At 47.8% G+C, this 15,165-nt stretch overlaps 1 protein-coding gene across 1 annotated transcript in view; it reads left to right on the plus strand.

The window, feature by feature from the left end:
* Dnajb1 (DnaJ heat shock protein family (Hsp40) member B1) overlaps positions 1-2,463 on the plus strand; it is a 3,796-nt gene extending 1,333 nt beyond the window's left edge. Inside the window, exons 2-3 of the mRNA XM_028786283.1 lie at positions 364-944; positions 1,151-2,463. Coding sequence (XP_028642116.1) covers positions 364-944; positions 1,151-1,381 — 812 coding nt within the window. The 3' untranslated portion in view covers positions 1,382-2,463. The remainder of the gene's footprint in view (positions 1-363; positions 945-1,150) is intronic.
* The last annotated feature ends 12,702 nt before the right edge of the window (positions 2,464-15,165 follow it).

Consider the following 15,165-nt stretch of genomic DNA (forward strand, 5'->3'; position numbering starts at 1 on the left):
TATATATATATATATATATATATATATATATGGATGCCATTTTATGCTTCTAGAGAAGACGGCACTGAAGTTTCCTGGGACTAGTTAGACCATGGTCTGCTGCTATGTGGGTGTTGGAAATTGAACTTGGTTCCTCTTCCAGATGAGCAAATGCTCTGAGACATTTCTCCAGCACCTCATGTTGGAGCTCTGGCTTGTCTGGAACTTGTAGAGATCAGTCTGCCTGCACCTGTCTTGAGAGTGCTGGGGTTCAGAGCTCTTTGTTTCAAGGGTTTTATGTTTTATAAGTGTGAAGTGTTGGGGGTGGAACCCGAGAGCTCTGGCTCTCCTGCAGTAACCCTGACTTGTGGTTTTGTTTTCCAGGCCTGAAGGGTGGTGGCCCGAGTGGCGGGAGCAGTGGTGGCGCTAATGGTACCTCTTTCAGCTACACATTCCATGGAGACCCTCATGCCATGTTTGCTGAGTTCTTCGGTGGCAGAAACCCCTTTGATACCTTTTTTGGGCAGCGCAACGGGGAAGAAGGCATGGACATCGATGACCCGTTCTCTGCCTTTCCAATGGGCATGGGTGGCTTCACCAATGTGAACTTTGGACGTTCCCGCCCTACTCAAGAGCCCACCCGGAAGAAGCAAGATCCCCCAGTCACGCACGACCTTCGGGTCTCCCTTGAAGAGATCTACAGCGGCTGTACCAAGAAGATGAAAATCTCCCACAAGCGGCTGAACCCTGACGGCAAGAGCATTCGAAACGAAGACAAAATCCTGACCATTGAAGTGAAGAGGGGCTGGAAAGAAGGGACCAAAATCACCTTCCCCAAGGAGGGGGACCAGACCTCGAACAACATTCCAGCTGACATCGTCTTTGTTCTAAAGGACAAGCCACACAATGTCTTCAAGAGGGATGGCTCTGATGTCATTTATCCAGCCAGGATTAGCCTTCGGGAGGTAGGTGCTAGGTGGGAGGAGGAGTCCTGAAGAGAGATGGCTGTTGTGGGGTGGGGGAGGAGCACTCTGCTGCTAACAGCATGGGGAGCTTTGGAGTGGGGTCTCAGCAGGCCTGATCTGGTGGACCTGACCCTTCTCCACATGGTCTGGAGGAGTCACACTTCCTGAGCCAGCTGCTACCTGACAGTGTCCATTTGCTTCCATAGGCACTCTGTGGTTGCACTGTGAATGTCCCTACTCTGGACGGCAGGACCATTCCTGTTGTATTCAAAGATGTCATCAGGCCTGGCATGCGGCGGAAAGTTCCTGGAGAAGGCCTCCCTCTCCCCAAAACACCTGAGAAACGCGGAGACCTTGTTATCGAGTTTGAAGTGATCTTCCCTGAAAGGATTCCCATCTCATCCAGAACCATCCTGGAGCAGGTTCTTCCCATATAGCCGCCTGCATTCCTCAAGGACTGAGCCAGGGACCTTTCCAGAGCTGTCGATTTCCAAACCGTTCCACTGGTTGCGTACTGCGGGAGGGCCCAGGGAGGGCTTTTGCTCTGCCGAATGTTTTCCACAGAATATATTACAATCTTTCAAAGTCGCGCACTAGACTACAGTGGTTTTTCGAGCGATAGGCAGGCGGTGGGAACAGCAGCCCTCCTGGAATGGACCCACCCTCTGCACCCCAGCTCCTGCCCATGGGTGTGAGGCAGGCCTGCAACTGGACTCTTCCCCTCTGTTGTCCTTAGTTTATGGCTGTCATGTGACAGTGGCCCACCATCTTGATTGCCAGACCCTGTGCACTAGTCAGTCTCCACTGTGTGAGAGGTTCTTGTTTTATTCTGTATTTGTCCCATGCCTTGTTCCTCTTCCCCAGAAGAATCCTGTCTTGTCTTGGCCATCTCAAATTGAGACCAATTCTGTAGGACTGCCAGACCAGCATCACAAGCAATACCTGGTTGCAGGACCATAGGGCCAGCCTCTTTCCAGGTTCTGGGGCCTGGACAGCCAGGAGATTCCCTGGGCCTCTGGCTCTACTGAAATCAGATGGCTGTCTTACAGTCACAGTACGTGCTGGTCCAGAGATAGTCCTTGGCCACACCTGGCACTTCTCAGAGCACAGGTGATTTTGTGTGTGTGTGTGTGTGTGTGTGTGTGTGTGTGTGTGTGTGTAATGGACTTTCTCAAAAGGATACAATCCTTTTGAATTTTGCACAGTCCTAGATATAATCCCTTTTGATAAAAGGGTCTTCGCTTCTGATGAAAGGAGCACTGTGGAACGTATGTAAATATGTTTTTATAATTCCATTCCAAGCTGGTGTGCACTCAGATGAAAGCAGTCCCTGTCAACTGCTGTCTGTCCAGGGCTGTGATGGAGTCAGACCTGGGGAGTGAAAGGATCTGTTCTTTGAAGCTAGCCTGGTCCTCTGACCATTCCGACTCATTGTAAGTTGCCACTACCAACACAAGACCAAAGTGTGTGACTTGTCATTATGCAGTGTGACAGCATTAAAGACTGATGCTAAACCTCAGGGGAGCAGTCCTTCGACTCTGTTTGAGGGCTTTGCTGGGGGGAAGGGTGGCATGGTTACTGTTCTCATTCTCCAAAGAAAGCTGTTTCTCTTCCTGGGATACCTTGGTTTCCTGTTCTGAACCCCAGCATCACTGTGGTGAAGGTTCAGGTAGGAGCCTGCCCTGAGTGCCTTTTCTACCTTGCAAGGCTCCTGGCCACATCTGGGGACCTAGTAACCACCAGGCCTGAGGATTACAGTACCATCTGCCTGGATTCCCCCTTCCAACCTGGTAGGGCAGGCTAGACCAGAGCTAGGATGCCCTGCCCAGAGCTGGCCACCCTGGGGAAAAAGAACCCACTTCCTGTCCCAACTTGATAGGGGTGTCCAGGAACTTTTTTGAAGAGTAGTGTGTTGGTTTTGTTTCTGTGTGCTACTGATGCTGGTCATGGAGCCCAGGGTATTGTTCTCTAGCGGACTACAGCTAGTAGCCATGCTGCAGTCTGCTCCACAGTAAAACCTGTTTTAAGAAGTTGTGACAGGCCGGGCGGTGGTGGCGCACACCTTTAATCCCAGCACTTGGGAGGCAGAGGCAGGCGGATTTCTGAGTTCTACACAATGAGTTCCAGGATAGCCAGGGCTACACAGAGAAACCCTGTCTCGAAAAAGCAAAAAAAAAAAAAAAAGTTGTTACAGAATAGAAGGTTAATCTAGAGCCAGATGTGACACCTGTAAACTCAGCACTGGGAAGACTAAGCCAGGAAATAGTAGTTCAAGGCCAGCTTGAGTTGGAAATGTGTCTAAGCTATGGTAGAGTATTGGTCCAGCCTATGTAAGTCTACTTAAGAGCTGCTTTCCCTTAACACCAAAGACAACTCTGAAATGTTTGTTGTTGTTTAATAAAGTTAGAATGGCTCTTCCAGTTTCCCTAGTACATACCAGGTGCTCAGCTACCACACGTGCTGTGGCCGTACACTGCCCTCCAAGAACTATATGCAGTCACTTGTAGAGAGACGACCTGGTGTGTGTTCACTCTGTGTCCTTGTGAACTTTGGCTAGAGAAGTTTTATGACTACAGGACGATCTCCACAGTTAGTTCTAGAAACCCACAGATAGCATGGGCAGCAACCTCAGTAGTAGATTCTTTGGGGAGCATATTGTTCATAGGGGCCAGGGCACATGAATCAGCAGTACAAAGCCCTGGTCTGGGTGTGTGAGGCCCTGGGGTATAGCCTGGCACCTGATACCTTGACATGGCGTGAGCCTGAGGCTCCCTTCCTATTACAGCATGGCACTGAAGAAATGGCAATGTGCTTTTTGTGCAGTCTAGAGATGTCTGTGAGGGCTCAGTAGTTCATAGCACTTGATCTTGTGTAAGACCTGGGTTCAGATCTCGCCCCCACGTGGTAGTTTGCCTCCCTCTGTGACTCCAGTTCCAGGAGATCCAGCACTTGATTTCAGGCACAAAGCATGCGCATGATACGTGTGATACATTCAGGCAAGACACTCATATAAATACATCTAAAAACTCAGAGTGTGCCTGTGCTTATGTAAGCGTAGCTTCTCAGTTTTCAGTTTCACTTCTTGGCTTCAGTTAGCCCAGTGTGAAACTAGAAAGGGCTCACAGAGTAAAGCTCACTGCCCTCCAAGTGTTGTGTTTTCTGAGGGCTGCTGAGACACTGTACAGGATGGTTTCGACTCTAAGCATGCAGCAGGACAATAGAGCTCGGGACCTCATACCCCATCCCTCAAGCTCATTTTCCAGGTTTCTATCTTATTCTGACTGGGATAGTGGAGTTGTAAAGATCCAGTGGATGATGCCAGGCAGTGGTGGCGCACGCCTTTAATCCCAGCACGTGGGAGGCAGAGGCAGGTGGATTTCTGAGTTCGAGAGTTCGAGGCTAGCCTGGTGTACAGAGTGAGTTCCAGGACAGCCAGGGTTACACAGAGAAACCCTGTCTCAAAAAACCAAAAAAAAAAAAAGATCCAGTGATCCAGTGGATGGCCAGTGGCTTCTGTCTCCAGTTTGAATTTTTGTTTCCAGGTTTGAATCCCAGCTTCACCTTTTTCATGCTGTATAATCTTGGACAAGGAAACTGACTGCATTATGCGCCAATGCTTCCACAGTGAAATGAGTATACTATAGGACCCCATTCTGGACATGAGGTTGTATACCTAACCAGTAAACTACTTGCAAAGTCAAGACCAGCCTAGGAAACTTAGACATTAGATACCTTCTCAAAAACTAAAACCATGTGGCACATGTCTTTAATCCTGGTACTTAGGAGGCAGAGGCAAACCTCGAGTTCCAGGACAGCCTAGTCTACATAGTGAGTTCCAGAACAACCAGGGCTACATATCAAGAACCTTTCCAGAAAAAAAAGCCATGATTTCTTGTATAAAACCCAAGTTTGGTACCCAGAACTCATCCCAAATGGCCTTCAGGAGATCCAAGGCCCTTTTCTGGCCTCAGAGGACACCTATACTCTACATGAACATAGACACAGACACACACACACCATAGTTAAAAATCTTTAAAAAGAGGCCAGGCATAGTGGCATACAGGTTTCATCTCAGTATTTGACAGGGCCAAGTGGATCTCTGAGTTTGAGGTCAGCAGCCTACATAATTCCAAACAGAGCTACAATAGTAAGACACACCCCACAAAGCGGGTGGGGGTGGGGGATAGAGTGTGTAGCTTAGCTATAGAGTGCTTGTCCAGTATTGCAAAAGGACCCACGTTCCATTCCTCGTACTGCAAAAATATAAGAGTGTGTAACTACCCCTCTTCTAGGTTTGTATCGATTTCCAGATATGTAACTGGTATACACCACCCAGGTGCTGACCCAGAACAGTATTGTATGTCAGCTCCACCCATTCGCCTACCTTCCTAAAGAAGGCAAGTCTATCCTGGATCAGTGCTGTGGCCAAGTCCCAGGAACCAAACTCAGGTGTATTGCTGACCTCAGTAGAGGTCTGCTGAAGCAGAAGTCAACGCTAAAGTAGGCCTACACCCCCCTGTCACCTCTGGCCACTACTGGACAAACACCAGAAAATAGGTACCAAAGCTGAGCAGCCCCAGTTTTGAACCCCAGCTCCAGATTCAGCGTCTTGTTGGATAAGTGATTCCACCTTTCTGGTCCTCTCAGTAATCTTTGAAGAGTGAGAGAAATGGCTGGGTGTAATGTCAAATCCCAGAAACACAGCACTCTAGAAGCTGGTCTGCATACCCATTTCCAGGTCAGCCAGGGCTACACGCATAGTGACTCTCTTTCGAAAAGGCAGGTTGACGCTGGAGAGATGGCCCCGTGGTTAAGAGCACTGGCTGCTCTTATGGAGGGCTCAGGTTTGATTCTCAGCACCCACATAGTAGCTCACAACTAGCTTAATTCTTACTTACGGAGCCAATCAGTGCGATGACCTCGGTGGGCACCAGGCATGTGCAAGGTGCACAGACATACAGATAGGAAAGAAAACATCCAACGTTAGTACTAAGTTCATGGTCCCAAAGAAAGAGATCACCGCTCCAACTGAACTGACAGATTTAATTCTTGATCAATAAGGTCAGCTCAGAAGAGACAGGAAGTATTCTTGGCTTTTATTCTAACTCTGGTGGTGACTGCATATTTCCCCCACTGGCTGGGGTCCAACCTCACAGTCTTATCTTATTGGTTTGTCTGAAAAGAATTGGCTCACAGGAAATGAAGGAGGAAGGGGAAAGAGGTCCCTGCTCCAGCCCATCAAATTCCTAAAATTCAGGAAGGGGGGACCTTTATATAAACAAAGGTTTTACTTGGTGAGGGGGATTAAAACATTTGCATAAAGGGTTTATGAGATTGGAGGAGATAAAAAAATGATCTTAATTCCTAGGCTTTTGATAGAGAAGACATTTCTCATACCCTTACACATGAAATACAAGAATAAAAATGTTCAAATAGTAAACTGAACTCAGGCTGGGGAGTTAGCTCAGCCAGGGAAGTACTCCCAGGCATGAGGACTGGAGTTCAGATCCCCAGCTCCCATATAAAAGTTAGGTGGATGTGGCCGGCTACCCGTAACCCCAGTGGATAGATACCTAGAGTAACCCAACTGCCTAGACTAGCTAAAGTTGAGGGGCTGTGGGTTCAGTCGGTGGGAGTGGTGGAGAAAACAAGATTCCCTTGGGGCCTTCACACAGACATACAGGTAACATACACCCGTACATTCAAACATGCACACCACCCACATGCAAAAGAACAACCTTGCAGAATTACAATTTCCAGTATTCAGAGGCTGAGCCTCAAAGGATGTGAGTTCAAGGACACCCTAAGCTACATAGTGATGCCATCTTGTGAGGTACCCATCAGAGGAAACCACTCAGACTACAGGTTCAAGTGAACAGAAAGTCTTTATTAGCTAGCTGGCAACTACACTGGGTGTCCCAAACTTTTCTGAGGGTAAGGTTTTAAACACACAAATTCTAGGATGACACAGCTCAGTTAACAAGAGAACAGTTACCCAAGAGTGTCACTACAGAAGCCAAAAAAGCAAGGTTAATATATTTAGGGACTTTCCCAGAATTATGGACTTTGATGGATTAGGTGCTTGTTCTCATTTGGGCAGGTGGCACTGCCTACATGCTGGGTTTTATTGCCAGAATGGTACCTCCATTATGGAGTCAGTTGTGCTAAGGTCTGGGTGCCTGCTGAATGTCAAACAAAACACAACGCAACTCCTAGGTCAAATTGATGTCAAGGAGAGCTATGCGCTTAGCATACAAGATGCCATGGCTTCCAGCATAGCAGGAATAGGGAAGGAGATATTCCTGAGGCTAAACAGAAGACTACTTTCTATTCTCGATAGTTCTAAAGACTGTTGCTGTGTGAGAGTTTTTTTTGTTTTGTTTTGTTTTTTTGGTTTTTTGAGACAGGGTTTCTCTTTATAGTCTGGACTGTCCTGGAACTCATTCTGTAGACCAGGCTGGCCTTGAACTCAGAAATCCACCCGACTCTGCCTCCCAAGTGCTGGGATTAAAGGCGTGCGCCACCAGCGCCCGGCTCGCTGTGTGACAGTCTTATGGTAAGCACTCATCTGTTTACTAAGTATTTGTTGGCCATCCACCGAGTTCCAAGTGTGCTCTTAGTGATAGGAACAGTGGTGAAACAAACTATCAAGAGCTCTGGTCTTTGGGCTGGTGAACTGGCTCAGCCCTAAATGTGCTGTGACCACACCTGCAAACATGAGTTTGACACCCAGAACCTGTATGGTAGAGGGAACAAACTTCCTCAACTTGTCCACCGTCCTCCACTAGCGTGTCCTGACATGTGTAGACACACAGTAAGTAAATATTTAAAGAGATTTTTTTTTAAATTTCTGGTTGGCCCAGTGGTAACTCCGCCTAGCACACAGGAGACCCTGGGTTCTATACCCACTAAGGAAGGAGGAGGAAAGGGCAGGGAAGGGAGAGAAACCCTCCATCCTAGCATGCATGAGACCCATGCTCCACCTCCTGCACCACAATAAATATGTTAGTGGTCCCTACCCTTGTGGAGCTGATGGTCAAGTGGGAGTGGATGAGAGCAAGAACATATAAACACAGCATCCAGTGACGTGTCAGATATCAACAAGAGCCAAGAGGCTGGAGGAGCAGTAGGTGGAGAGTGTTGGGTACATTTTTAAATAACAGCAAGTGCTTTGCCAAGAAGCTGGCATTTAAGCAAAGACCAGAGCAGTACAGAGGAGCTCTGCAGACACATAAAAGAACACCCAGGCAGAGGGAACAGCTGTGCAAAGGCCCTGAGGCAGGAGGATGGTGTAGGAGGCAGAGCAGAGGGAGAGGGAAAGCTTGAGGGTGCAGGCAAATGACAGAGGCCTGGAGAGCTTCCTGTGAGGTGGTAGCTTACCAGGGTTTAGGGGTTAGGAAATGTTTCAGGTTTCTTTTGCTTGTGGCAGGGGCTACAGGGGCACAATGCACATGTGAGTGTCAGAGGACAACTTCCGGGAACCAGTACTCTCTTTCCCACCATGTAGGTCTCAGGAATCGAACTCAAGTCTTCAGGCTTAGCCCAAAGTGCCTTATCCCTGGAGCCATTGCACCTGTCTGAATGAGTGTCATTTTTTTGTCAAGACAGGGTTTCTCTGTATATTTCTGGCTGTCCTGGAACACACTCTGTAGACCAGGCTGGCCTGGAACTCAGAAATCCACCTGCCTCTGCCTCCCAAGTGCTGAGATTAAAGGCGTGCGCCACCACTGCCCAGCAAGTGTCATTTTTATTGCAGCGTTAATTTCAGGTCCTTGACACCAGTCAGTCATGAGAACCTTGAAATCGCAATGCGGGGAACTTCCATCTCAAAGTGGCAGATTACAAGTACCACAACTTTTCTTAATATGCAGGCTTCCGGGTGTGGCAAGCAGGCCTGAGGCCCCACACTCCTGAGGCTGCTCCATGGACAGACAGCTCAGCAGTTAAGAGCATTTCTCACTGGAGGATCTGAGTTTGATTCCCAGCATTTACACAGTGGCTCACAATGCTCTATAACTCAGTCTCAGGGGATCCACTGCCCTCTCTGACTTCTTCAGGTACCAGTCATATACATAGTGCACAGCACACATGCAGACAAGACATTCTTTTTTTTTTTTTAAATTTATTTATTTATTTTATTTATGAGTACACTGTAGCTGTCTTCAGCCACACCAGCAGAGGGCATCCAATCTCATTATGGATGGTTGTGAGCCACCATGTGGTTGCTGGGATTTGAACTCAGGACCTCTGGAAGAGCAGTCAGTGCTCTTAACCACTGAGCCACCTCTCCAGCCCCCAGACAAGACATTCTTACACATAAAGGAAATAAATCCAAAGACACAACAAAAACCCAGGCTAGTGAGGTTTTCTCTATTTCTGTGAGAAGACTCCGTGACCAAAGCAACTTATACAGGAAAAGTTTATTTGGAGCTTATGTTTCCATGACCATCGTGATAGGGAATGAGGCAGCAGGCAGTCAGACAGGCATGAAGCTGGAGCAGTAGCGGAGAGCTCACATCTTGAGACAGAACCAGGAGGCAGAGAGAAAAACTGGGCCTAATGTGGGTTTTGAAATCTCAAAGCCCACCACCAGCGGCTCACCTTCTCCAACAAGGCTGTAGCCGCCAGCAGCCAGGGATGAACTGGGTTCACCTGAAAGTGGGGCTGGAAACGTAAAGGACAGAGGGCAAGAAAAGAATGAAACCAAGACAAGTCTCTGATCAAGGCTCAAAGTTTAATATTCAGCACTGCGTTTAGATAGGGGAAGCCCACCCAATCCCATCCTTTGTTTCGGTTGGATAATGTTGCAAAGCAGGCTCAGCCGGCAGTCTCTTCTAAGTTCTTGTAGGAAGTTACAAGTGTAAACAAAGTGGCTGACTTCATCTAGGTGTTAAGGTCCTGTGTGGCAAACAAGGTCTGTTTGGTCTGCTCAAGGCTGGAAAGGGCACGCAAGGCCACACCTCCTAATACTTCCCAAGCAGTTCCACCAACTGGGGACCAAATTTTCAAATGTATTAGCAGAAGGAGGAGGTGGGGGGGAGGTGTTCTGTTTGACTGTTTGAGAGAGGGTCTCTCTATATAGCCACACCTATCCTGGAATTCACTATATAGACTAGGCTGGCCTGAAACTCACAGAGATCCTCCTGCCTCTGTCTCCTGAATGCTGGGATTAAAGGCCTGCCCCATCATGCTCAGCTTATGAGGACCATTCTCATTCAAACTATCACAAAAGCTCAGTTGGTAAAGGTGCTTGCTTCTCTCTGAACCTGGCAATTTGAGTTCAATCCCCAGAACCTAAAATGGTAGAAGAAAAAGAAAAAAATAGACTCTTAAAGACCATAGGTTCTGGGGTACACCTTTCCTTTCCCCCAAAATATAATTTTTAAAATTTATTAAAAAGCCAAGTGTGTTATCAAACACCTTAATCTCAGCGCTCTCAAGGCAAAAGTGAGTTTCAGGCCAGCCTGGGCTACACAGAGAAACCCTGTCTTGAAAAAATATATCAACCAATCAATACATACGTACATAACTAAATAAAAAAAAAAACAGAATAAATGTTAAAATTTATTTTTAATATGTAAATTATAAATAAAAAATGCTTTTGTGTGTTGTGTCACACACTTAGACTCCCATCACCAGGAAGACACTCACTGCCAGCTAGGTTAGCCAAACTGGCAAGTCCCTGATCCCAGTGAAAGACCTCAGCTCAGAAACTGAAGTGAATAGTTGCTGAGGAGGGACAGCTGAGGTTGGCTTTGGCCTTCGTATGCATACACTTATGTGAGCATACACACCCACTTGCATACACTTATGTGAATATGCACACAACCATTTGCATACACTTATGTGAACACACACACACCCACTGGAAAAATGCAGGCTTTCAAGCTCATGAACTCATCTCAAACAGGCCTGGACCTGTGCTCCACAGCTTGCCAAACCCACGCTTGCCCCAAGACACTAGAGCCCTGTTTAGGAGTTCTCACACTCTGTAGTTGTGCAGCCAAACACCTTCCTTCTTTGACAGGAGGTCAGAGAGCAGGGGTTCAGAAAAGGAATACAGAAAGCTCCCTTCCGGAGCAAACTGGGTCTCCGTTGACATCACCAGCCATGCTTCTAATAATCCACGCATCCATAGGCTCAGAGTGGTGCTTGACCTAGAACTGCCTCCCGAATATTTGTTGAGTGAACAACTAACCTAATGATTCAGACCAAAGCATGTACATCTGTCCCATGATCACCCACGTCATGGAAGGACAGCAGCCAAGGGTCTGCTGGTAGCTGCCTCTGGGTGGAGTCTCCCTGTCCCCAGGGTGAAGGGAACAATTGCTCTGACTCTGGGAGAACCCCTCACCCTAGGGACTTTGTGAGTCACAGTTTATCCAGGGAACAGCTCTGATGGAAAGACAGCTCAGTGCCAGGTCCAGGAAGACACACCCAGTGGATGTGGGTCCCTCATGAAGGCAGACTTTAAGGATTCAGTTTTTCTCGTTTTAAAATATTGTTTATTTTTTATTATTAGTGCGATATGTGTGCAGGCATACATGCCACAGTATGGAGGTCAGAGGTCAACTCTAGGGAATGGGTTATTTCCTTTCACATGTCCCAGGGATCAAACTCAGGTCATACGTTTTACCACACAGGTGCTCTACCCGCTGAACCATCTTTCTAGCTGGAGGCTTCAGTTTTCTAAAGTCATAAAAACAGGTGGCTTAAAAATCAGAAATTTGGGGGCTGGAGAGATGGCTTAGTCATTAAGAACACTGGCTGCCCTTCCTAGAGGACCCAGGTTCAATTCCTAATACCTATATGGCAGCTCACAACTGTTTGTAGCTCCAATTCGAGGGCATCTGACACTCTCACAAAGGGTGGCAGAACACCAATGTACAAGGAAGAAAGAAAGAAAGAAAGAAAGAAAGAAAGAAAGAAAGAAAGAAAGAAAGAAAGAAAGAAGAATAGCAGAGATCTGGGGACTGAGAGATGGTTTGGTTAACAGCATGTACCGTTCCTTCAGAGGACCTGAGTTCAGCTTTCAGGACCCACGTTAGTGGGCTTACAACTAGTACCTCTGGCCTCCAGGAGGCCTGCAAACATACACTTATACATCCACAAAATTTATTGTTTGTTTGTTTGGTTTTGTTTTTTCGAGACAGAGTTTCTCTGTGTAGCCCTGGCTGTCCTGGAACACACTCTGTAGACCAGGCTGGCCTCGAACTCAGAAATCCACCTGCCTCTGCCTCCCAAGTGCTGGGATTAAAGGCGTGCACCACCACTGCCCACACAAAATTTAAAAAACAAATAATTTTTAAAAGCAGAAATTTGGACCCAGTTCAGTGGAATACAAAGTGGTCGCAGCACTCCAAAGGCTGAGGTAGGAGGAGCAGCAGTTAAGGTGAGCCTGCTGAAAAAGTTAAGACTCAGCGGGATGAGCAGTGGTGGCGGGTGCTTTTAAATCCCTGCACTGGGGAGGCAGAGGCAGGTGGATCTCGGTGAGTTCAAGGCCAGCCTAGTCTACTTCAAGGCCAACCTGTTCTACAAAGAGTGCCAGGAAAGCCAGGACTGTCACACTGAGAAACTTTGCCTCGGATCTGGCCTACAAGCCCATGCACACACATGAACATGCTCACACAAACACATACATATACCTTATTTAAAAAATAAAAATAGATAAACAAACAAACAGAAACAAACAAAACCAGGCAGAGCCAACTGAATTTGTCTTGTGCTTGTGAGTCTAGAACCACGAAATCTCAGTGGGTCCTCCTTTCCATCCCACTCCTCTGCTGGATTCTGGTGACTTCCATCAATCCTTGAAGTTCTGCTATTTCCACAAGCACCTCTTTTCTCTGCTGCCACCATCAAACAGCCCTCCCTAGTATATGTCTGTCTGTGTTCACTTCTCCACTGGGCTGTGGGGGGTGGGGGGAGGAGCACTCGCCTAGCATGTAGCAAGGCTCTTTCTCTGCAGCCTTACAAAAATAAAAACATGAATAAATAGGTAAGTGTCGAGGTTGGAGCTCAGGCACTAAAGTGCTTCCCTTGCAAACATGAGACCTGAGTTCCATCCACAGAACCCATAGGTGCTGTCCTGAACTTGTAATCCCAACCCTGGGGAGGCCCAGACAGGAGTCTGCTGAGGCTCCATCCCCAGTCACCCTAGCCCGGCAAATTCCAGCACATGAGAGACCAGGTCTTAAAACGCTCTATAGTGGTGTGTGAGAACTGACCCTGGGGGATGTCCTCTGACTTGCACACACATACATGTGCTCACACACCCAACTCAACATAATGAATAGATAAATTTTGTCTGACAAGACCCTTAACCATAGGCCCTTGCGCATGGACATACCTTTATTTTAGTGAGGAGCCAGTACCTTCGAGAGCCTGGTCCTGAAGCCCTCCCCAGAAAAGGATGTCTCAAAAAAAAAAAAAAAAAAGGCCTAGACAATCAGACAGAGAGACGGAGTCCCCAGGGTACAGGAATGTTTCCTGTCCTTCAATCCTCGGGCTTCTGGAGGAACAAGGCACAGAGGCAGTGAGACTCTAGCTGCTTGGCATCACTGACTGCCGGGTAGGTGGAGAGACTTGGTCAAAGGACGGGGCTCACAGCTACCTGTCTAGCTGGCGGCTGCCTTAGGCCAGCGGTAGGACTGGATGTCTGATGTCAGGAAGATCGCAACCACTTCGGGGGCTCGCGAGCAGGACGAGCAGAGACCATCTCTGGGAGGGCGCCAGCTCGGGTGGACTTGGGTGGAGTACGGGAGAGATGCAGGTGCTCCTTGCGCCCTCTCGTGGCCATCGGAGAAACACTGGGGCCGTGACTATAATAGCCCCTCAGGGAGGATATAGAGGGGCACCAGGTTGGTATAGGAGGGCTGGAAAGAAAGGATGTGAAAGCCGGGCGGTGGTGGCGCACGCCTTTAATCCCAGCACTTGGGAGGGAGGCAGAGGCAGGCGGATTTATGAGTTCGAGGCCAGCCTGATGTGAGAAGCCTTGTTGAATAATTGGCAACGAATAGAGGAGGGGCTTCCGAGGCCCCAATCCTAGCTGGCGAGTTCTAAGTTCCAGCCCTTATCCACAGGCCCCGGGATGTGGCCATACCTTTACTTGAGGAGGAGCTGAGGAGCTGAGACCTTTTCTAGCTTGGGCCCAGAACCCTGCTGAAAGGAAAGTCAGTTTCCTTCAAAGGGTGTGACCCCCATGGCAGAACACCCGTATCCACACACATAAAGCAGTAATTGCACACAGTGTGTTGATTAGAAGCAGAAGGAAGAGAAGCAGGAGACAGAGGAGGAAGAAGAGACATGAAGTTGAGAGAAGAGTGTGTGTAGGGAGGAGTGGGAGGAGTGGGAGGAGTGGGAGGAGTGGGAGGAGTGGGAGGAGTGGGAGGAGTGGGAGGAGTGGGAGGAGTGGGAGGAGTGAGGGAGGAGTGGGAGGAGGGAGTGAGGAGTGGGAGGAGGGAGTGAGGAGTGGACGCTGTCTAAATATATTATGTATATTTAGTTCTGACTTCGGCCTTTAAGCTTTGAGCCATCTCTCCATTTGTTTTTGTGGTTGTAGGTGGTAGTGGAGGAATCGTGTTTTATGTTTTGTTTTGTATTGTATTGTTTTGTTTCAAAGTCAGGGTTTCCAGCCCTGACTGTCCTGGAACTTCGTAGACCAGGCTGTCCTTGAACTCACAGAGATCTGCCTGCCTCTGCCTCCCAAGTGCTAGGATCAAAGGCGTACACGGCAGCCACCACCACCCAGCTGCCAAAAGTGCTTGTAACCATTGAGCCATCTCTCCAGCTCTACCTTCTATTTTTTATTTTTTAAATATAATTTATTTTTATTTATATGAGTACACTGTAGCAGTCAGTGCTCTTAACTGCTGAGCCATTTCTCCAGCCCAATTTATTTTATGTATATGAGTACATTGTAGCTGTCTTCAGACACACCGGAAGAGGGCATCAGATCCCCTTACAGATGGTTGTGAGCCACCATGTGGTTGCTGGGAATTGAACTCAGGACCTTTGGAAGAGCAGTCAGTGCTCTTAACCACTGAGCTATCGCTCCAGCTTTCTACCTTTTATTTTAAGACAGGATCTTACTAAACTGCTGAAGCTGACCTTGAACTCACTCTGTAATCCAAGTTGACCTCCTGCCTCAACCTCTTGAGTAGATGAGATTTGTTTGTTTTTGACTACTGTATGTATATTTTGTTTCTGGAGTGTGTTTGTT

This window comes from Grammomys surdaster, unplaced genomic scaffold (genome assembly GCF_004785775.1).
Source record: "Grammomys surdaster isolate TR1022 unplaced genomic scaffold, NIH_TR_1.0 125463, whole genome shotgun sequence".
NCBI lineage: Eukaryota > Metazoa > Chordata > Mammalia > Rodentia > Muridae > Grammomys > Grammomys surdaster.